Raw genomic sequence first — 23,884 nt, 5'->3', positions numbered from 1 at the left:
TGGCAATGTTGACAATATCTTGCCAACTCAGTTTCAATCTTGCCACCTGAAAAGGAAGATCTTGAAATCTGTGCAAAGTAATCTCCATAAATGTAGGTGCACTTTCAATTTTCAATCATATGCATAAGGCAACACCTTACTCATGAATGTGGGATGACATGGATGATATTTTACCTTTCCCATGGCCACAAATCATTGCATATATACTATTGCCTTGAAATTAGCTTATTAAGCCTTTGTATTAAGGCATTGTTCCTATGCTTCATTAATGTGGGATGACATGGATGATATTTTACCTTTCCCATGGCCACAGATCATTGCATATATACTATTGCCTTGAAATTAGCTTATTAAGCCTTTGTATTAAGGCATTGTTCCTATGCAAGTAGAGATGGTGTGAACTTGCATGTTTCACTGTTTGGTAGCAATTGGAGCATTGCAATCTTCTAACTAAATGGCTTTTGGCTTGTTCTCCAAACTTGGTGATAGGGCTAGTAAGCAATGAATCCGCAAGGTCATCAACATGAGCTGAGAATAATTCATTTAGCAAGCCATGCTATTCGGGGCTCTTCATATGTGCAGATGAGGTAAGACCACCTACCTCAATGATTTTAGGCTCCACAAAAACTTCTCATTATGGCTTAACCTAATCCCTTGCCATGTCCACAACATAATGGTGACCAAATATTACAGCACATACAAGACTTTTCGGTGAGCCCAACAGAGTTTTATAGTAATCCAAGAACATGTGAATTATGGACTGAATCTTAGTAACTATAGCCCCTTGAGGATCCTGCAGGTTGATAATATTTTCCATCCATATATGTGATGAAGAAGAACAAGGAAATTTTGGGTCTGGCAGTTATTGTCATGCAGGGCCAGTAATTTATATTTTTCGTGTTGCTCATCCTAAAGAGCTCGAAGTCAGTATCCTAAAGAGCTCGAACTAAGTTTGTTAACCACTCAATACAAGTGTTCAAATCATCAAAAGTATCCCCAGCTTGCTACAAGGTCAAAAAATGTTTCAACAAAGATTGTAAGTGCTGCGATTCAGGTCTAACAGCAGATGCATGTTGTGCCCCATATTCTCAAGACATTGTACATGAACTTTCTCCAAAAATTAACTATGCTTGCATGCAGTACCCCATATTCTCAAGACTCCAAAAATTAACTATGCTTGCATACCATCAATTTTATTCCTTAAGTAAGGATTAAAAGACCACTCTAAAAAGTTAGAGAGATGAGTGCCGAGTCCATGAAGGAAAATGTACATACTTGGCTGTTTGTCTGTCATGTGTTTCAGAATAAGGAAGCCCTATGGCAGCTGTAATACTACAGCTACAAGAATATAAGTATTTTTCCATCAGGCAAAAGTATGCACAATAGTCCTTTTAATCTTTAGCACTCTTATTTGTTTCTTCTACGTGCAGGATACAATCTCAGTATATGTTTTTCCTGTTAATGAATGGCAACTTTGTGCATCTTAGGTGGTTGTATGGAAAAGGGTGACGGTATCTTAGGTGGTTGTATGGGAGAAGGTGATGATAGCTCCTTTCAGAAGGCGTCTGGGAATGATTCGGTACAACAGGAAGAAGAAAAGCAAGAAAGTACTGCCAATAATGATGGAAAGATAGCTTGTCCAGCAGGCTGTGGTCGACTCTATGCGAAAAGGACATCTGCATACTATAGGCATAAAGACAGGTGCTTGAAGAAGCGAAACCATCCACAATGATTGTTTAGTACTGCAGTAACTCCACCTCTGTACAAAGCTACGAGACCGGTTTCATTCAAGATTCTATGTGACTGCATCAGCATTGATTGTAAAAATTATTCAGTCCCACGACAGACATACTGATGCATATTATGATATACACAATTCAAGAGAAGAGATACTATCATGTGTTTTTTCCGGAAAAGGGAATGTAACCACTAGAAGCGCATAGGTATGAAAGGACGTTTAATGGGCAACCTAAACAAGTTAAAAGGCGATGCCTAGAGCGAGAGGATTCAACGGAAAGGAGGTATCTTTCTCCTCTTCATTGCCTTTGTGAGTGCGATCGTGTCCTTGTTCAATATGAATTCCCATAAGGTTTACAGGTAACTTGGGTTATACGGCAAGCAGGGTTTGTGCAGGGGACCTTTTCTCCTACCGTTCATCTATAATCAGATCATCCGAGGTGCGGGCTAAAGAAAGACTGATCAGTAAGTGTCTCGTGTGGATCTGCAATAGTAAAATCTTGATACAATAAACACAACCTTCCACTTTCTTGCATGCCCAAGCACAGCAGCTGCTGATGGTCCGGGTGGCTGTGCTTCTGGTTCAGGCAAACAAAAAGAACAGACGTTATGCCATCCTCTCCGTTTGTTGTGAAAATTTGTCTTTGCATGGGCGGGGAGTAAGGGGAATAGCGTTTCTAAACCCACTTTGAAGACGTTTGTCTTTGGGTAATAATGATCATGTGATAGGCCACTGGTTTTATGGCTTTCTATAACATCACAGTAAACCATAGACATAAGTAAAGCTTGTGTTAAAAGAGAGGTCTATACTACCACAAGACTTGCCTCAATCGACCTCTGAGCATCTGGCTTTGGAACACCCTTTTTCCAGGGATTATCTTTGGCTCACTTTGCTATTCTTGAGCAAGCACAATGTTTTGCCTATCATCCAAACATGCTTAAGAGTGCACAAGTGCATACGTGAAGCATTGCCTTTTTGAGTGTTGGTGGAAGGTTGGCAAGGAGGTAGAGCAATTGCGCTCTCGCGTGCCTTGCAAAGTAAAGAAAGTTGGATGGATGAGGTCAACACTTGTGTTGTTGCATGAATTCAATGAAAAGTTACCTTGTAGGCAAGTTGCATGGTTTCAAGTTACCTCGTAGGCAAGTTGCATGGTTTCAACTATCCCATGTAACTTAAAATTGTGCAAAATATCAAATGCAAGTCATGCTTATGAGAGTATTAAGCTGTCAAATGAGAGAATCATGTTGAAGCATCTTGAGATGAACTTTGCTAAGCTACACTTCACGTTTTTAGATGTTGGCACTAATTAGCCTTGGGAAACTATTGTTGTTGTAAAGGGTTCAACAAATCCCTCAGAAAGACCTGCTTAAATGCTGATGTTAGTGCCCCCTCCCTATGCAAAAGTGGTGAGTATGTTTTTTAATTTTCTTGTTCTTGCTAGTGTTTACACATTTATGCAAGTTTTTTACCACATTCTAGGTCACAATCCATTTTTCCATATGGTTGAATGTCCTTTCTCATTGCAATATTTCCAACTTGAATCAATTCATGATTTTGGTAATTTGAGAGGGGTTTGCAAACGTTTAAGGACATTGTGAATTGTATTTAATTTTCCCAATAGGTTCAGATTATACAAGTCAACATAGGGTTTTTGGAATTCTTTGACAAACAATCATACATTAGTTTATAGAACCCTTATGGATTATAGGACCAAAACATAAAATAATAACACAATTATTGTCATATTCCAAATAGATCTCTTCATCTACATAAGGAGCAAATAACTAATATGTCCATGAGAGCAAGATAGAAACAAAGGCTTATCAATCTTTTTTGAATTGCCTCAAATGCATATAGGATAAAGACACACATCAAGATTTCAAATATAATCCTCTTTGACTCCATTGACACAAAAAGAAAATCAATTACTAAAACGGTAAAAGTTACTAAATACATCAATGCCCTAATGGAGCTCAATTCTTAGGCTTATCAAACTCTTTTATGGTGGTTGTGTTGCCTTGATAGATGGCCCATTTTGTCCTCTTTTGCAGTCACCTTTATCTTCTCAATATCATCTAGTTTTGCTTTAAATTGTGTTGTGTGAGTTCGTATGTGGTTTAACTTAAAGCATTTTGATTGCTTTAATATTGCATCTTTATCTTGCATGTTTGTAGGCACCATAATTGCTTAATTATTAGTATGCTTGGTGATTTTCTATGGTATCATCCAATCAAATACTTGTTCTTTCAATATTAGCCTTGGTTTGGTCTCTAGCTTGTATGTGTAGTGGCCTCCATGTAGGTCTTATGTTTCTTCATGCCACTTGCCAAGGTGACCTCTTAAACGTGTATGTAACAAAATCTTATTTTGCTATGTAGCTTCATTAGCTACTAAAAAGTAGTGTCTATCATACCTTGCTTCCTTGTTTTGATTTCCTTGTGCACTATGGTAATCACTTGCACATTGGAATCATTTGTCTTAGCTCTACCAATTGTCTAAGCACTTTGATAAGTGAGTCCTTTTAAACCACATTCTTTGTTTTCAATTTGGTATGGATGGTATTTTGCCAAAGACTATGTACATCTTGTTGTCAGGTTTAAGCCTACTAGCCGTCATCTCGAGGTGTTGCCCTTGCACAATAGAAATAGATGATAAGAAAGATAAGAAAGGTCTAAGCTTGCACGCTCTTTCAGCCCATGCTTCAAGCCAAAAAAGAGGTAAGATGTACCAATGCTTGGGTTTTTTTTTTTAATAATGGAAACAATTTAACATTTAAACTATTGAGAGCATTTGAAGCCTAGAACTTGGAGATAAGCATGATAATACACTTATAGCATTCTCAAATCATGTTTAAATATGTTTTTAATTATCTTTATCAAACCATCTTCTCATTGTTTGTAGATGTGGGTGTGGATACAATGTGCAACACGAAGATAGGCTCACATTCAAAGCCCACATATCATGACATGTAAGCACATGTTTCCCTCTCCAAACTCCTTTGCTAAGTGAAACCTCTTGTTTTTTGTTAAATTGTGTTGTAGATAAAAATTAATTTTACACATCTAATATCAAGTTGAGAATGAGAAAACCCCTCTTTCTCTAACCATGTTCTTCCAATATATTTACTTTTCCTTCTCAACCCTCCGTTCTCAATGCCCTCCCATGGCTTGATGATCATATTGACATCTCTTTGCCCTTCTCTCCTCGCACTTCAAGTTACTTCCCAGATCACCAACACTAACCCTAGTCTCAATCCTATGGCCAACCCCATACCAAACCTTTCAAAAGCCTTGAAGCTTGACAATGATGTGCAAGAATGTATTTCATCCTAAAAGAAATATATTGCATAGAAGGGTGTAAAGGAGCTCGTCAATGATGATGACAATGACAACAAAAGAAGAGGCGAGTTGAAAGACTTTGGACCACCTCATTCATGTTTAGAGTGGCATAAATGAGAAATTTGGAATCCATTAGAAACTAGGGATGTCTCTGGGAAAAGCGTAGCAAAGAAAATTATTCTCTACTTACTATGATTTTCATAAAGATGGAAAAGTGTATTGAAAAAAGTAGGATTGAGTATTATGCCAATATAAGATAAGGATCACAATTCAATGTCTAAAAATGACAAGAAGCACACTTACAAGTGGTATGATGTGGTCAATTAATACTACTAGAATAGGGTATACGTCAAATGTATCTTTTCCATGTGATGTCTACTGCCTATAACTATAATATTGATCCTTTGGGGAATTGCAAAAGAGGGGAAAGGGGAGAAGAGACTATTGTTGAAGGAGACTCCCGAGCAAACCAAATCAAATTTGAGGATAATCTTCTTTTTCATCTTTGCATAGTACTCTTGAGTTTGAGAATACTTTGGCCAACATGACCAATATTTATCAAACACTTCATAACTATCTTAAGGATGTGCCAATTTGACAAGAGGCTATTGAGACTAAGCGATTGGATAAACATTTAATAAAGTGTGATATCAAGTATGCTATTAAAAGTAACTTCATTATTTGTTGCACGTTTTGTGGTATCAAAATGCTAACATAAGTGGATGGGCTTATTTTGTGCATGGTCATGTTTCTTAACAATCACCAAGCTTCTTATACTAAGCAACATACATTATAGAATAGCTCCAAGTGCAAAATCTGAGGCATGTGTTTTCATGATAAAGGGCTTCAATGGATCTACATGAATCAAAGGGTTTAAGTTTGTAGCTAGAATAGGCTATGGGATGGGAATCTTGCATAAGGATTGCTCCTATTCCAAATCCACTAGCATCTGACTACTAGGAAAAATGGTCTATTGAAGTCAACTAATTGCAATACACGAGCATGAGTTAAAGCATGTTTCAGTAAATCAAAGAACTTTTTTTTTTTGTCGGACCAATGATACACAATGCCTTTCTTTAATAATTTTGTCAAAGGTAATGGAAGCAATGAAAAAATTTCTCACAAATTTTCTGTAAAAGCTAGCAAGACCTAAGAAAGAACGTAATTCGTGCACATTTTTAGGTATCGGCTAATTCAAAATTGCTTCTATCTTTTTAGAGTCAACTTTAATCATTAGGGGAGTTTTGAGGTCTCGAAAATGCCTTTTAGGATGTGGAGAGAGAGTGCTCTAGACCAATAAGAGCAAACCCTCAGTAACGAAACTTCTATTTAAAGAAATTTAAAAAATCATTTTACAAAAATATATAAATATAATAATATTACGAATTTGGATCCACTACAAATATGGTTGCATCTAATTCAATGCATGGGCCATTTAGTTAATGTTAGAAAGAAAATAATAACATTAAGTTCATGAGCAAATTGGGCTTATCTAGGCCCACAACACTTTCCTTAACATTACTTGCTAGGTTCTTTTTCAACAAGTATATTCAAGTGACATCTTTGCATTAGACTTTTTTGTGTGTGTAGGAAGCTTGCTCCACAAATGGACTTGAAAATTGCTAATATGTGTGTAACTCTAACCATTATACATGTGTTTGTATTGCTCTTTGTATGTTGGCATTTAGCACAACATTAAAGGTCTCAACAAATGGGTATTCCAAGAGTATAGCTTGTGGCATAGCCCTTCACATTTGTAAGGCCATTCTCACATTGGGCTTAAGAGATACATGCATTGGTCTTCTCCAACTCAGTCTAAGAAGTTAGATAGGGAGTTTGAGGTACCCATATGTCAAAGGATCCATTGATGGCTCACATATTGCTATCATTGCTCCCCCAAACACAAATGATGAGGATTCCTTCAATCACAAAGGGTTCTATTCAATGCTTTTGCAATTAACAAATGTAGCAAGCTATTTTTTAGGGATCTATGATGTAGGATAGGCTAGGTCAATCTACAACTCTTTGCCCTTCACTAAGAGTGAGCAAGGTGAAATATATACTAGGGGTGAGTTAGGTAACTATATGCTGGTAGGAAATATGTGTAGGCTTTGTGCTTCTAATATAATTAGAAAGCAAGGAAATCATCAAAGATGATTATCCAAAGTAAAGAACTTAAATAGAGTGTGATTATTAAATAAAGAGAACATAAAACCAAGATTACCTCATGGGCCATCCACCTAGAATCCCAACAACCTAGTGGCATCAAAATTGTCATCCAAGTTTATTGAAAAATGCATATAGAGGAAGGACCAAATATATAAACAAATTCGGTAAAAGTGATTAAAAAAGAAGGAAATTAAGCACAAACATCTCTTGCATATTTATGACTATAGATCTTGCATGACCAAGTAACTCTTTACAGAAGCAACATCGACCCAACTAACAACTCAAATCAAGGAACTTCAATGAAGGAAATCAAGAATTTGTGAAGAGCTTGAACCTCAGGTGCCGGTTCATCAATAAAGCAACCCTAATCTAAGCACCCATTTGTTTGAAACCCTTTCTGAAGGAGCCTCATCTCTCGAATTTCAAAGGCTCGATGGATGATAAAATGATCAATCTCTAATTTTGGAAAAAGGAGCCTCATGATCTTTAGTGGTCCTTGCACACTAGAAAAAGAGAGCCTTTTACAAAAGATAACAACAAGCATGTCAAAGGGGTGTTGGTTTTCCAACTCAACTAGTCTCTTGCCTGAATATTAAGCTCATCCATAGGAGGTTCATGTCTTTAGTGCCTTGGGGGGTAATGCTTATTGATTTTTCTTCCATTGATATGTCTAATGCTTTCCCCTAAAAGGTCTCTAATTCCCCATTTCTTAATCAACCAATGGCGTGGACGCTATAGGATTCAGGGTCTTCAATTTTATCTTTTGTTTATGGCCCTTAATTAAGTACAGTGATACCAAATCACCTCTTTCAACATTCCTTTGTTGTACATGCTTATGAAACCATGCCTTTTGTTATAGCCCATACAACCCAAAAAGAAAGACAAAGAAAGCCCAAGTCAGAAATGGAAAACGGTCCTAGGCAAGAAAAGTGGAAAATAAGGCAAGCTCAGAAAAAATGTAGAAAGTGCACAACCATGAGTGCATCGAATATTCTAGCAAGGTGCAACGAATATTCTAGCAAGGCACATCAAATATTCTAGCAAAGAAAGCGCAAGGTGCAATGTAATTCATTTTGTAAAAGAGCACCAAGCTCCCTCCTGTGCAAAGTGTAAACGTAGAAGGGCATGGGCAAAAGAACCATGAAAAGAGGAAACAAATAAGGAAAGAAGACCTTGGCTAAAATGATCAGTTATGTAAAAAAGGGGATGGGTACCCAAAGGGACGAGGGCATGTATAAAAGTCAAAAAGTAAATAGAGAAGCTCATTCTTGGTGTGTGGCTAAAGTGGCTTCTCTTCTCATTGCTTGTGCTTGAGCTTGTATTTGAGAGAGGGAGTGAGTGAGGAGGGTAAGGGGCCGTGGTGGAGAATCTCTTCATCTTCTCTTCTCTTCTTGTCTTCTCTTGTCTCGCATATGTGGCTATGGAGGATGGAGCTTGAAGGTAGAGGTTTGAGCTTACTTGAGCGTGCATCTAGGATCGTGGAGCTACTAGATTGCTTGAGGGAGGAGGCTACTCATTTGGGCATCAAGGTAAGCTCACTACACTCGTAGGATCAAGAGAGTGTGCACGGCTAGATAGCCATTAGTTGCTCACTTGAAACGCTTGAATAATTCTAATATTCCATCTCTCTTGGATCATGGAGCTATCGGAGTGTTTGAGGGAGGAGGCTACTCATTCGGGCATCAAGGTAAGCTCACTACACTCGTAGGATCGAGAGCGCATACGGCTAGGTGAGAGATAGCCATTAGTTACTCACTTGAAACGCTTGAAGAATTCTAATATCTCATCTCTCTTGGATGGCTACTCTCAATTTAGGGACAAAGAATTCTACTGGTAGAATGGCTTCAATGCCATAGGTCAACTTAAAGGGAGTCCCACATCCATTTTATAGGTTGTTCGATAGGCCCATAAGACTGCCATCAGCTTGTTGTCCTAGTCACTGCGCAAAGCAGCAGAGATAACCTTGGTTAGGACGTTCACAAAGATCTTATTTTTGTGGATTTAGCCTGGCAGTTTGCTTGAGGGTAGTAGGGTGAAGATTTCATATGGATGATCAAGAAGGTAGACACGAGGTGGGCTATCACTTCATTGATGAAGTGTGCCTTGGGCACTAACTAGTTCAATGAGGCAACCGAATCGTGAGATCACCTGCTCCCAAAGGAACTTGGCCGTGGTCTTACCATCATTCCTCCTAATGGATCGTGCTTCTGCCCACATTGTGAGGTAGTCTATGGTGTTGGTCTACAAGTATTGTGTTGTAGGACTAATTAGCCCAATGAAGTCAATCCCTCCATTTTCAAATGATTGCCTTGTGATAATTGGGGTTAGCTTCTATCCTTGCAAGCGGGGACCTTGGTCCGTTGGTACTCATCACCGATTCCGTCGTGTGCCTCCACAAGTGCATCATGCATCTCATGTTCGCACACACATCGTCGTAGTAAGCCATCTTGCCCTAATCTACAGAGTTGACCCGCTATCAACTAATAAGGTTGTATCTTAAGGATAAATCGCCTAAGCCGAGCCTTCTCTTGATAGGTCTTTCGGGTAGTCTATGCTCTAGCACTTGGACTATGTCGTCTGCCAAGTATGGCATCAAGTCGGCTCTAATGAATCCTTTTTGCTAGACATGTTAAAAAGATGAACGTTTGGTAGGTCATCTACGTTGCCTTATCCAGTGTCTTCTCATGTGGGTATGTGCAAGACATGTGATCAGCCATGTAGTGCTATTTTCCTTTGCGTACAACCACAGAGAAGTCAAATTCTAGTAGAAGTAGTAGCCACTGGCTATGCATTCAGTAGCACAAGGTTTGTTCACAAGATACATCAAAGCCTAATGTTCTACGAAGAAAGTGAAAGGCGTAGCTAAGAGATAATGCCAAAATTTCTTCACAGCAAACACCTTGGCCAGTCCTTCTCTCTCAGTTGTGGAATAGTTTATATCGATATCCGTGAGTTGTCTACTAGCAAAGCTCACTTGATAGTCTAGGTTGTGTTCACTAGACTGGCACAGAACAGCTCCCACAAAAAACTTCGAGACATCAATATGTACATCGAAGGTTATGGTCCAGTTTGGGGCTCTTAGGATTGGCATGGTTGTTAGAGTCTTCTTCAACTCTTCATATGTCCATTGGCATTCCTCGGTCCATTCCAATACTATCAACAGTTTGTAGAGTGGTCTAGCGATTAGTCCATAGTTCAACATGAATCGTCGATAGTACCCTGTATGTCCTAGGAAGCATTGAACTCCCCTATAGTTGGTTGGTGATGGAAGGTTGACAATAACCTTGACTTTCGAGAAGTCGGTGGCAATGTCGTTCTTGGACATCACGTGCCCTAGGAGATGCATCCATGTTTCACCCAGAACTGGCACTTAAGGGGGTTCAATGGAACACATAGATTGTCAACGAACACTTCTAGCTCGCGCCTAAGCATGTCCTTGAAGATGGCACGCATGAGCCATTGTTGAAACATGGAGTTTGTCAGCCCAAAGGGCATGACTATGTAGGCAAAGACACCCCACTCGGTAGCGAATGCAGTCTTATGTCTATCGTTAGAATACACTTGCACCTGATTGTAACATGAGAAGCCGTGCAAGAAACTGTAGGTTCTTTACCGACCACTCTCTCGAGCATATGCTCAGTGTATGGTAGTGGATAGTTGTCTCTCTTCGTAGCAATGTTGAATTTCTTATAATTGACACACATTTGATTTTTCCATTCTTCTTTAAGACGATTACAATGGAAAAAACCTAGTTTGTGTGTTCAATTTCATAGATGAATCGAGTTCTTAATAGCTTGTCTATCTTCTCCTTAACTGCATGAGCATGCTTAGGATTCATCAGATATGGTCACTGCTTGACCGATGTTGTATCACCTATCATGGGAATATTATGAGTCACTACACTCGGATCTACGCCTTTCAGCTCATCGAGGGACCAAGCGAATATGTCTATGTGCTCTCGTAGAAGTGCAATGATATTTGCTTCTTCCTGCTCAGTCAATACATCAACTTACGAAGACAAGTCGTGACTTCCCCCTTTTTCTAGCCAGATCAACCTCCTTGACTTTGGCAGACCCTTCTACGGGTTTTGTTCACTTATCCTTGCCTCTTAGCACCGAACAAGATCACCACTCTATCAACCTTCTTGAATTTCGTGAATCGCTTTGGTAGATCTTGCTGTTTTTTCTGCTCCTCAACTTTTGACTCCCTAGGTTGTCTCTTTCTCTCCTCCCTCAATCATTGGCGCCTTTAGTAGACTAGTAGATCTCCCTCGGTGCGTTTAGTCTTAGGCGGTCGGGGTATTTCAAGACCTTTTGATAGAATTGAACTCTCTGTCTTTGCTAGAAGAGGGGGTCTCTCTTGGTGGTCATAGCTCTGAAGGCGATTCCATTCTAAATAGCGGTGTGGTACTTGGTTGGGTGAGCCTGGCTCAATCATGATCAATTGCCCCTAAGTGTTCCAACCACGTGCGATCGCACTCCGTTTGCATGATTCCTCTCTCAATTTTAAAGATCCTATGGTTTGGAATCTACTCATATTTGCTCAATCACGTGTTCGTCGGTGTCATACTCTATTGTGTCAATCTCTTCTTCACTCTCTTCACTAAGGGAACAACAGTCTTCATACTTGTCATCTGAATTGTCCTTATCCGATTGCTCGTCATCTCCTAGGCTTCCATGCTCCTCTTCTTTCTCATCTGTGACTAAGGCCCAATTGTACATTAGGTTTAGGTTATGTACCTTGGTTCACTTCCACTTGGGTTTGTCCATGAGATCCTTGAGGGGTTGCTAGCTAGCTTGTCCATCAAGTACTCTAAGATCCCGTGGAGCTCTAGCTTGTTGTTCACGACATGGAATGCAACAGAGGTGGGCCAACTATAAGTGTTTCTGGTCATCATGCACAATCGTATTGAGGGCTTATTCGTGGGCTCACGAGCTATCTTGATATCTTGTTCGTATTCCTTCTCATCCGAGAATGGTAGATCGATGGTGGCTAGCATGTGCATCCAATCTCGCTCATCCTCAGGGCTAGGTATATATTTTATTAGCGGCCCATAAGATTTCCTAACTTGGACATCACCCTTCAGTATAGCAGAGATGGCATTCAGGTCAACTGGCGTTGTCTCCCAAGTGTCCATCTCTACTTTTATTGCTTTCGTTCAGTTGCTCATGAAGATCAAACCGTTGCCCCAGTTTTCTATAACTCATGCATTCTGCATCCCAAGTCAGCCTAGTAGGAAGTCATAGTCTACTCCCTTCATGATAATGAAGTCCACTGAAAAATGGGCTCCTGCAATCTTCAACGGCCAATTCTTCAACACTCCGAATGGCCTAACTTTCGTCCCATTGGCCAGTGTGACGTTAAACCTAATGTTCTCGACATGCAGGTTTCTAGAGCATTGTGTGGCTAAGTACACTGACTCCAACTCCCGTGTCCACGATCCCTTTCCTCATAGTGTCTCCTAGTGCTAAGACTGGCAAGATTGCATGCATCTCTATGCCTTCCCAGAAAGTATCCCCTTGCTCTATTGGTCCTTCCAGCCACTACTTCAACTCTTGCCATAGCATTGGGAGCTGCTTAAGCAGGTTTCCTAAGCTCAAAGTCAAAGGGTTGTCACTAGTGTCATAAGAAGGTGGTCAGCTACTTGCTTCCCTCCTAATTCCATGCTTCTTGACAAATGGCCTTGGCTAGTTTGCTGGCTTGTGGCACTTGAGCTTTGTCTATGCGGTACTACTCGAGGTGTAGATGCGTCTCTTGACTTTAGTTGCGTATGTGAAACCGGTGTGCTCACACTAGAGAGTTCATTGATTTCATCTTCTAGGATAGACTCAGCATCCTTTATGTACTCTTGGGATTCTCTCACCCACTCCTTGACCTTCTCTATGGCTTCAAGCTGGTGCTTCAAGTTGGGATACTCCCCAACCTTGGCACTCCCCTTTTCCACAATCTTCGGAGCGGATGTTTGTGCTTCTATATTTGTGACCTTTTTCCCTGCGGTTGGCATTGTGGCGCTTTCCATCTTAAGCGTAACCTTCGCTTTGGTTCTCTTTCTCCTTCACCTATGGCTTCCTTTTTTGATTGAGGCTACATCTAGGTTACTAGGCCCTGGCAATGATATATCGGCTTGCTTTGATGGAGACCAGGTTGATAGATTTTGACACCATGAAGTTAGCCGTCCATTCGGATTGCAATTTCAAGGCCGTTTGCACCCTCAACGGAAGTGGAACCACTTGTCGGAAAATGGGAACTAGTTATTTAATAAGGTTTAAAACTTAATAATTGAAAAAAATATGACCATTGGGAGCATGGGGCTCAAATTTTTTTGTGCCCCATTGATTTGATCATTTCAGGCATTTCAGAGCAGAGAGAATTAGCAAGACCAAGGCATGATTGCCAAACTAGAGGGTAGTTTTCGTCTAGAGCAATCGAAAAATAGGTGTGTGATTCCACACTTTGGACATCTAACGTAAGCCTTCTCTTGATTGGCTTGCTCCCTGTCAGGGCAGTGTGAAGAAATGTACCCTAGGTAACCACAAGTCCAACATGCAATCAACTCTTGGGTCTGCCTTCCTAGGCCTCTACCCCTACCTCTACTTAACACCATCACTAGCATGGGTCGATAGTCTATAAGAATAGAACTGCCCTCTTCATTATATAAGATGTAAGGGTTTACGTATGCTTCTTCATCATTCGGCTCCTCCACGTAGTGGACTGGAGCATCACTTAGTGGGATGGGCTATGAAAGGTCCACATGGCCTAGGTATGCCTAGGGATTAATCTCCATTCTAGGGATGACTGGTTTTGCATCGTTAGGTGCTCGAAGAGCCAACGGGGCCCCCCTTACGAAGAAGTTTGGTGGCCTATTCCCTAGGTACGGCTGGTTGTATGGCTAGGCATATGGAAGTCTCCTTGGTAGTCTGCACTGCATAGCGTCATGGTCAAACCTACAGCAAGGCACAACAAGGGTCTTGACATTCTACTAGAAGGTGGTTCCCGCCATAATGCACGCATTGGACATGTGGGTATGTACTAGGAAATCTCCCAAATCGAGCTGGTCATTCTCATGGTGTAGCTAGATCCTGACATATCGACGGATCCTTGCTCCACTAGGCTATCAATCAGCTTGATTAAGTCTGGTAGCAATGCATCTCAAATGGTGTCATTCCATCTATGCTCTTGAGCCTGCAGCGTCTTGACTCTCTCTTGGTTCTACTAGTCGGGGTTCTTAGTCACCCATATAAGACTAAGGGTTGTCTCCTATTAGTGGGCTTGATTCGCTTATTATGTCTTGGTGGATTCCTTCTTATTGTAAACATCCCTCAACTTATGTGTACTCAATATGCGTGTGGTGCTCTTTGTCGTGCGCAGTGCGAAATCAGGATTTTAGCTTTCAAGTGCACTTCAAGTGTCAAAAATAGTGTGAGGTGCGAATACTAGACGAACAATGCAGATCTCGCTCTCCCCTCATTCTAGTTTTGGCAAACATGGCTCTAAGCATGATTGTTGGCCGCTCTCAAGGGTCGATTAGGGTCTCTACTGCATCTCCTAGCTTGGTGAGGGTGTAATTAGGTTCTACGGGTCAATTTGGGGCACTAAGTGGGGGCGGAGAGCTAACAAGTTAGCTAGCAATTGGTTCTCAATCATCATGTCACTATTTCTTCCGTTTCTTGCGTTTGGAAGCTGTTTAACTCATTTGTAAGGCTTCTAGAGGTTCATTGGGCTTGGGTTCGAGTTTGTCAAGGTTTGGGGATGTCAATTTTTTCTAAATTCACATTCGTCATAAGAGGTTCGAATTGAAGAGGTCTAAGGCCCACGTGTCATTTAGCCCACTCGGCCGAGTATAGATGGACCAAATGACACGTGGCCGAGGGGCGACCGTGTGTGCCAGTGTTTGAGTGTTTGACACTTGGACAGGGGTACCCATCCAAGTGTCCAAGTCAAAGTGGATGAATAGTAGCCATCCGAATGGCCGAATGGCTGAAAGTGTTCAACCGACCATGGCCGTCCTACATCAAGCACCAGTTCAGGTATAAAACCCTACTTCAATGCTTGATTTGAAGTGTGCAAGTGCTCAAGCTTGAATCCATTGGTCCTGGCAAACAACAAAACCAAAATGCAGGAGCCTTCGCTCGACCGCCAAGACCCATGGACCGCTTATTGCTTCAAGTGTTTCAAGTGAGCAACTAATAGCTATCTCTCACCTAGTTGTATGCTCTTGATCCTACGAGTGTAGTGAGCTTACCTTGGTGCCAAATGAGTAGCCTCCTTCCTTAAGCACTCAGATAGCTCCACGATCCGTGATGCGAGCTCAAGAAAGCTCAAACCTCTACCTTCAAGCTCCATCCTCCATAGCCGTGCATGCAAGACAAGAGAAGAGAAGAAGAGAGGAGAAGGTGGAGAGCTTCTCCACCATGGTCCCTTACCCTCACTCACTCACTCCCTCACACTCTCACACTCCCTCCCTCAAACACAAGCTCAAGCACAAGCAAGGAGAAGAGAAGAAGAGTGCCACTTTAGCCACATGCCAAGAATGAGATTCTCTATTCACTTTTTGACTTTTATACATGCCCTCATCCCTTTGGGCACCCATCCCCTTTTTTACATGAACGGTCATTTTAGCCAAGGCTTTCTTTCCTCATGTCTTTCCTCTTTTCATGGTTATTTTGCCCATGCCCTTCTACATTTACACTTTGCTCACGAGGGAGCCTAGCACTCTTTTACAAAATGAATTACATTGTGCCCTACGCTTTCTTTGCTAGAATATTCAATGCGCCTTGCTAAAATATTCCGTGCACCTTGCTAGAATATTCAGTGTACTCATTGTTGTGCACTTTCTACATTTTTTCTGAGCTTGCCTTCTTTTCCGCTTTTCTTACCTAGCCATCTTCCATTTCCAACTTGGGCTTCCTTTGTCTTCCTTTTTGGGCTATATGGGCTGTAACACCTTTTGTCTAGCCTTTTCAGCAATTCAAGAAATGGGTTTCCAAGGGTTGGATCTCTATTAGGCACTCTAGCTCACAAACTTTGAATTAGAAATTTGAAAGGCATAATGACATTTGTGCCATATGTAAGTCTAAATGGAGTTTAACCCCTAACTACCTTGTAAGCTTATGGATGGCTATCATTTGATCAAGGATCCATCATGTCTCATCAACATAACCAAAATGTAGCTTTCGAACTATACTTTGTCGAACTTACACACCATATTGATTCATGCGCTTTAGATCTTTCGATTTTTTGTGGCCCCTCACACCACAAAATATTGGTGTCTCATTCTTCTTACTAGCCTATACTAACCTAGATTTCTACTCTGTAGTTGAGCTCAAATATTAAAATCAATGAAAAGAAAGTAGTCAGGTGGTTTGATAAAGCTCACAACATGTAGAGGTACCCACCAATAAGCTTCAAAGCTCTCACCGATTCTAATGGTACACCTTTTCATCTCCCCATACTCCTCAATCCAATAAGCTCTCCATGTAAAAAGTGAACCCTTTTCCTTTTTCCTTCAAGTTGATGAAGCTCTATGTGTGTGTGTGTGTGTGTGTGTGTGTGTGTGTGTGTGTGTGTGTGTGTGTGTGTGTGTGTGTGTGTGTGTGTGTGTGTGTGTGTGTGTGTGTGTGTGTGTGTGTGTGTGTGTGTGTGTGTGTGTGTGTGTGTGTGTGTGTGTGTGTGTCACGATGTATGAAGTGTCCCTTAGAGGTAGTAGGACAAGATTGTGTGCATGTATTGTGTATGGTCTCATAATGTATGGAGTGTCCCTTAAAGGTAGTAGGACAAGATCATGAAGGTGGTTGTAACCTCTATTATGAATCTATATAAGGAGATGCTCTTGGATAAAAGAATGGGCTCATTCTTGGTTTCATCTTCTCTCTCTCCTCTTCTTGTGACTAGCACATCACATTGGTGGAGAGGGTGGGCATGTAACTACCTCCTACGTTTGCATTCTTACTACTCTCATTTGCTAGCCCATGACATTTATGCTAGATATAGGCTAGAAGGTATGCTCATCTTGGGCTCTCCTCTGTTAGCACTCTCTATTATTGTTGGCTGATGCTCATTTACAAATGCTCAACCCTACCCAATGTTACCACATGTATCTAGTAGCCACTAGTTTCCTCCTTCTTTTGTACTCTTGCCATTTCCTCTCTCATTTCCTTCCAATCCAATGGAGTAACAAGGCATGCATAGTAGGTACTCACGATCTTTCAAGGCGAAGACCAAATAGACTTGACTCTAATACCTACTTGTCTTTGATGTTATCAAGAGCTCCTGTCATTTATAGCTACATCTGCAAATACGTTCCTGCTTCCAACAAATGCAAGGCCATCATTGCCCAAAAAGTCAAGAAGGTCTTTCACAACACATCCATTCCACACTCAACCGTTCAGTAGACTAGCTCAACATCATCAAATGGAAGTTCAAATGCCCTAAGAAGGCTATGCACAAATGGCACTGGCATAAGCAAATAAAGAAAGGAGATACCATGCATCAAATATGATCTAACACTTGCACTTTCAACCATGGAAAATTAAGCTCTGTGAGGATGCCTGAAAAGAAGATACACAAGAAGGAAAAGAAAAAGACTTCAAAGAAGGCTGTGGATTCCCTCTTTCAAGAGAGGCCTAAGCAATTGAGACTAGAGACACTTATTTTGCTCTACTCTCCATCTCCACCGATTTCTATCCCCTAGCCCCTATAACCATCACATCACCCTCAACCATGACATCAAGGTTCACAGGCTCTTTTTTTCTTGTAATTGATTCAATTTTCTTTTTACTCTTCATCGCAACCCTCTACATGGATTTTACACACATGGTGTAGCTATCTATATAGGATGGTTCTTTGTATTTTGTTGCATGGATAAATGATAAGGACAAGTTTTCAAAGTGTTTTAAAGGCTATACTAAGAAACCTGAGCAATCTAGATTGAAAAGTCACATGAAGCATGCCTATATGGAGTTTACAAACTATCCAAAAGCTTTTGTCTAGGATACATGATGCTATCTAAGTTTTTGTAGTTTGTACTTTCACAGTTCAAGTTAAAAGCATCAAGATCATCAATTTGCTACTAGTTGTGCATGTGATGTAGTTTACTAGAGTGGACTTAATGGTAGATTATGAGGAGGTTCATGACATAAATGATCATCCTTCAAGATGTCTCAAATTCTTCTTCCCTATACTTCCATAATGATTACTTTTCAATGAATATGGTTAGAATAGCCATGGATAAGGCAACAATGCCCCATGAATAAAGGCCAATAACCCCCTTTTGGGAGATAGATGTATCAAGTCCTTGAGCTTTAGCCACCACTACAAGCTCATTAGCCCTACCTTGAATGGAAAATGCATGGGATATTGACCTTGTGCATAAGTCCATGATGAGATGTTTTACATTGTCTTTAGGCGATGTGCATTAATGGACCTAGCCAACCCACTTCATGTCGTTCTTGTCAACATGGTGTCAATTATTTTCAATCCTCCCTAGTCATTAAGTCCCAAGTTCTCTAAGATGTTGTAAGATCACTCCCCCTAGATAATGTATCAAAGTTCATTCAGTCAAAAAAGATTTAAAATGTCCATCTTTTTTCCCTTAAGAGGGGAGGTGTAGTGTATATGGTCCCACAATGTATGAAGTGTCCCTTGGAGGTAGTTGGACAAGATCGTGAAGGTGGTTGTAACTTCTATTATGGATCTATATAAGGAGGTGCTCTTGGAGACAAGGGTATGCTCATTCTTAGTTTATGTGGAAAAGTAATCAATCAGATGAATTGATGACAACTTTCTCTTCTCAATCACCTAGGAGATTATGTGACCTTCTTCTTGCTAATCATGAGCTCATAAGAAATGTAGCGAAAATAGTAAAAGTATGTAAAAATTACACGGCGCAGTGAACAAAATTTGAGAAAGAGATAGAGAGTACACAATAGATAAGAGGAGAATAAGTAATTCTTTAGCTCCAAACAATTGATACAAAGATGGCTTTGTCCACCCCTGCGCTTCCACTGTGAAGCTTAGATGGTGATCTAGACAGAAGATAGGTGAAGAGCTTAAGGCTAGCTGGAACAACTCTGACTGGGTGAAAGATAGATGATTGATGGCTGTGAAGGGGTTTAACTTCTATAGCTTGTGAAGGGGGTCATGATGGATGACCTTCCATATGCACTTGTGTCTGTTAACCTTCCATGTGCACATGTGTTTATTGATCTTCCATATGCATGTGTCTGTTGACCTTCCATGTGCCCATGTGTCTATTGACCTTCCATATGCATATGTGTCTGTTGACCTTCCATGTGGACATCCATTCGTTGGCTAGGGAATATTCCAAGGAATATTCCCTTTACCATTGACTAGGGCCCCTGATAACTCCCTTACCTTGCAACTCGATGTAATGTGCCTCAAGTTGCTCCCAGCTTAACTACTCCGTCTAACCCAAAGATTGGTCACCTTTTTACCATCCGGTCACATAGACTTCATCTGACATACAAGTCAGGACTCAACCAATATCCAAGTTCACATAGTTCTTCTCCTCATAATGGGGGCCTTGCAACTTTGAGTACCCTAGATCATTGGTGGCACCTTATGAGGGTGGAGCATTGAGCATATCTAACCCCCCTCCCCTCAATGTGAACTATCTCCTCGGCCCAATGCCGAGTCTCTAAAGATGAACTTGAAGCAGATCCTTCGTGAAGATATCCACTCAATTTTCCTCTGTTGGACAATAGACTAGTTCCACTATCCCATCCTCAATCACGCACATACTGGATCTCTATATGTTTGGAATGCGCATGAAACACTAGATTTTTGGCAATGGCGATGCAACTCTAATTATCACATCTCAGCACAGTTGGTTCTTCATCCTGTACCTCCATATGCCATAAGATCCTTCTCAACCATACTACTTCAAATATAGTAAAACAAGCTACCTTGTACTCTACTTTGGTAGAAGACAATGCCAATGTTGGTTGCTTCTTACTAATCCAATAGAAAATTTCTGAACCCAAAGAGAAACAATAACTAGAAAAACTGACTTCCTGGAATCATTGTCTCCTGCCCAATCTGAGTCACAATTTTCCACAAGAGAAGTTCCGAAACTATACGTGATACCATAGTCAAGAGTTTCCTTCAAGTATCTAAGCACCGCATCCTAGCTTTCCAATGACTGTCATGAGGTTTGTTTGAGAACCTGCTCAAAACACCAACAGCAAAACTGATATCTGGTCTGGTGTTACACAAGTAGATCAGACTGCCAACCTCCTGTACCTCCCAATGTCTACTAGTACCGATGTATCATCAACGGATAACTTTGCATTCACCTCCATAGGTGTAACTATCTCCTTACACTCGGTCATGCCAAATGCCTTCAAGATCTCCCATGCATACTTCTTCTGAGAGATGAAGATCTTTTCTGGCTCTTGCCAGACTTCAATCCCCAAACAATAGTGCAGCAAGCCCAAGTCTGTCATTTCAAACTCAGAACTCAAAGCTTTTCGAGTTTGATTGATCATATCTTCGTAGTCACCTATAATAAGAAGGTCGTCCACATATAGGACAATCACTACAGACTTTTCACCATTCCTGTAAACATACAAGTTAGCATCTGAGGTACATCTTTTGAAGTTTAAGTTTAAAAAGAACTTATCTATCCGCTGGTACCATGCTCTGGGGGCTTGTTTCAACCCATATAATGCCTTCTTTAGCTTACACACTTTGTTCTCAGAATGGGGAGCCTCAAACCCTGCTGGCTAAGCCACGTATACCTCCTCCTTGAGGTCACCATTTGAGAATGTTAACTTAATATCCATTTGGTAAACTGGCCATTGCTTGTGGGCGGCCACTGCAAGTACTGTCCAAATAGTAGTTGGGGCAAACGACTCTTGAAAATCAAACCCTTCAACCTATGAAAATCCCTATACAACCAATCTGGCTTTGTACTTTTCTAAGGTACCATTAGCCTTGTACTTTACCTTCCATATCCACTTGGTGCCAATAACTTTTTGCTTTGTTGGCCGATCCACTAGCTCCCAAGTGTCATTCTTCATTATGATGTTATACTCGGCTTGCATAGCTACCTTCCATGATGGATCTGCAAGTGATTCTTCTAAGTCAGTTGGCTCCTTTACTTCTCTCATAATCTCATCCATCAAGACCATATTGTCTATGTGAGCAGAAGCCCTCCTTTGCTCCTCTGTTCTCTAAGACCTCCTTGGTCTATCTACCTTCTCCTCAACAGATGTATGCGTAGGATTATTGTGGTCATAGAGCTGCTTCACCCAACACGGCAATGGCTTTTTCGGTGGGGTGATATCAAGTTGGTGAACTTTTTCCTCATCATCTAAAGATGATTTTTCCTCCTCCCTAAGGATAGAGACAGCTCTCGAGACAGGTTCATAGTGGACTACTTCTTCACTTGATGATAAAGTGGAAGAACTTGCCTTCTCCTCCTCGACTATATGCGGTTGCTCCTTGAACACCACATCATGGCTTGCAATGATCTTCTTTGCCTCTTGGTCATATAATTTGTAAGCCTTCTACTCATCACTATAACCCAAGAAGATACATTTTCTACTTTTTGGTTTTAACTTGTTTCTCTTCTCATATGGAACATGTGCATAACATTTACATCCAAAATTTTTGAAATGTGAGACAGATGGTTTCTTACCAATGTAAGCCTCATGAGGTGTTTTTTTCCTTGAGAGCCTTTGTGTAGCTCCGATTTAGAATGTAGACTGTAGTATTAACAACTTGAGCCCAAAAATGGTTAGACAATCCCTTGTCCTTTAGCATGCATCTTGCCAGCTCCACAATGGTGCAATTCTTGCATTCCACACCGTTCTACTGAGGTGTGTGAAGCATTGTCAATTGACACTTGATCCCTTTGCTCTTGCAAAAGTCTTTAAACTCCTTTGAGTTGAACTCACCACCACCATCTATTCCAAATTCTTCACGCTTTTCCCTGTTTCATTCTCAACAAGTTTTAGCCATTCTTTAAACTTACCAAAATCTTGAACCTTATCACGAAGGAAGTACACCCACATCTTCCTAATATAGTCGTCGACAATCAACATAAAATAAGAAGATCCCCCCAAGGCTTGTGTAGGCATCTTACCGCACAAGTCAACATGCACCAACTCTAGAGGAGCCTATGCTCTATTCTTGCTTTCCTATGGAAATGCCTTTCTCTGTTGCTTGCCCATCACACAAGCTTCACATGGTTCCTTCAATTCAGTCACTACAAGTAGGTGAGAAACCATACCTTGCTTGTGCATCTCCTTCAACACTGTAAATCTAATGTGTCCAAACCTTTCATGCCAAAGCTTATTTGTGCCCACTGTAGCAGTGGTTGTAAGAGCACTTAGCTCATACAAGTTGTTCCTTCTTTCTCCTTTGCCAACACTGTCGAGAATTTTTGCACATGTCTTCGTGGACCTCTCTTCATATCCAAGATCAGTTATGGCAACAACTAATAATAGATTTCTTCTAATTTCGAGAACATACAATACATTTGAAATCTTTTTTACTTCACCATTTGCAGCAACAAAAGAAATAATACATGTGCCCACAGCAAGGCATTTTGCATCATTTCCAACCGTCACAATGATGGATTCTTATAGAGGTTGCATAGAATTGTATAGACATTTCTTATTGGTCATGTGACAAGAGGCCCCACTACCCAACACCCATGAGTCAGTGGTAGATTCTTCTTGCATTGAGGAGGACCTTCCATATGCACTTGTGTTTGTTGACCTTCCATGTGCACATGTGTCTGTTGACCTTCCATGTACCCATGTGTCTGTTAACCTTCTATATGCACATGTGTCTGTTGACCTTCCATGTGTCCATGTGTTTGTTGACCTTCCATATGCACATGTGTCTATTGACCTTCCATGTGCACCTCCACTAGTTGGCTGGGGAATATTCTTGGAATATTCCCTTTACCGTTGGCTAGGGCCCCTGATACTCCCTTACCTTGCAACTCGATGCAATGTGCCTTGAGTTGTTATCAGCTTCACTACTCCATCTAACCCAAAGATTAGACCCACAAGGGTCACCTTTTTGCCATTCGGTCACATAGACCTCATATGACATACAAGCCAGGACTCAACCAATATCTAGGCTCACATATGGCTTCTTCTCATCATAATGGGGGCCTTACAACTTTGAGCACCATGGATCATTGGTGGCACCTTATGAGGGTGGGGCATTGAGCATATCTAACAAAGTAGAGGAAAGATAGGCCATGTTTGATTTACAACCACAAGAATGATCTATTTGATTAATTTTCCACCTTAAATATGAGCTTAACTCTTTCCACATGGATAGGGCCATGTTGGACACCTACAATTGAGCACTTGATTAAATATAATCATAGGATCATTAGCCCTACCTAGTGCATCTAGTTCCAATTTTACTAGCATACACACATGCATGGCGCTTTTTTATGCATACAACTTTATTTTTACAACTTGCATGGGAGTGAACTTGACATTTGAAAATGATATTACAATAATTATTCAGGCGTCCTAGACATTAAATTCAATTCCTCAATTTATCTCAAAGGGCATGACACCTTCAAGCTTCAATTCTTGCTGCCTAAGTGCAATCAGTGTGGGTGTGCCTCTATGTCATATTTAGACCTTTC

The 23,884-nt window shown here is 40.8% G+C and overlaps 1 protein-coding gene across 9 annotated transcripts in view; it reads left to right on the top strand.

The window, feature by feature from the left end:
* LOC148018574 (uncharacterized) overlaps nucleotides 1-23,884 on the top strand; it is a 164,808-nt gene that overhangs the window by 124,978 nt on the left and 15,946 nt on the right. For 3 of the 9 annotated variants that reach the window (XM_087661744.1, XM_087661747.1, XM_087661748.1), the window contains one exon: nucleotides 1,488-3,105. In XM_087661744.1, coding sequence (XP_087517870.1) covers nucleotides 1,488-1,732 — 245 coding nt within the window. In that variant the 3' untranslated portion in view covers nucleotides 1,733-3,105. Of the gene's footprint in view, nucleotides 1-489; nucleotides 588-1,303; nucleotides 1,325-1,487; nucleotides 3,106-4,332; nucleotides 4,456-4,639; nucleotides 4,707-23,884 lie in introns of those variants that run through there. The other 6 variants (XM_087661745.1, XM_087661749.1, XR_015687689.1 and 3 more) reach the window with 5 other exon arrangements.

Source organism: Lygodium microphyllum, chromosome 21 (genome assembly GCF_053477565.2).
Source record: "Lygodium microphyllum isolate KBCC chromosome 21, Lygodium_microphyllum_v1.1.10, whole genome shotgun sequence".
In the NCBI taxonomy this organism is placed as follows: Eukaryota; Viridiplantae; Streptophyta; class Polypodiopsida; order Schizaeales; family Lygodiaceae; genus Lygodium; species Lygodium microphyllum.
The sequence above is the reverse complement of the archived record's forward strand: the minus strand, read 5'-3'. Positions and strand labels throughout refer to the sequence as shown.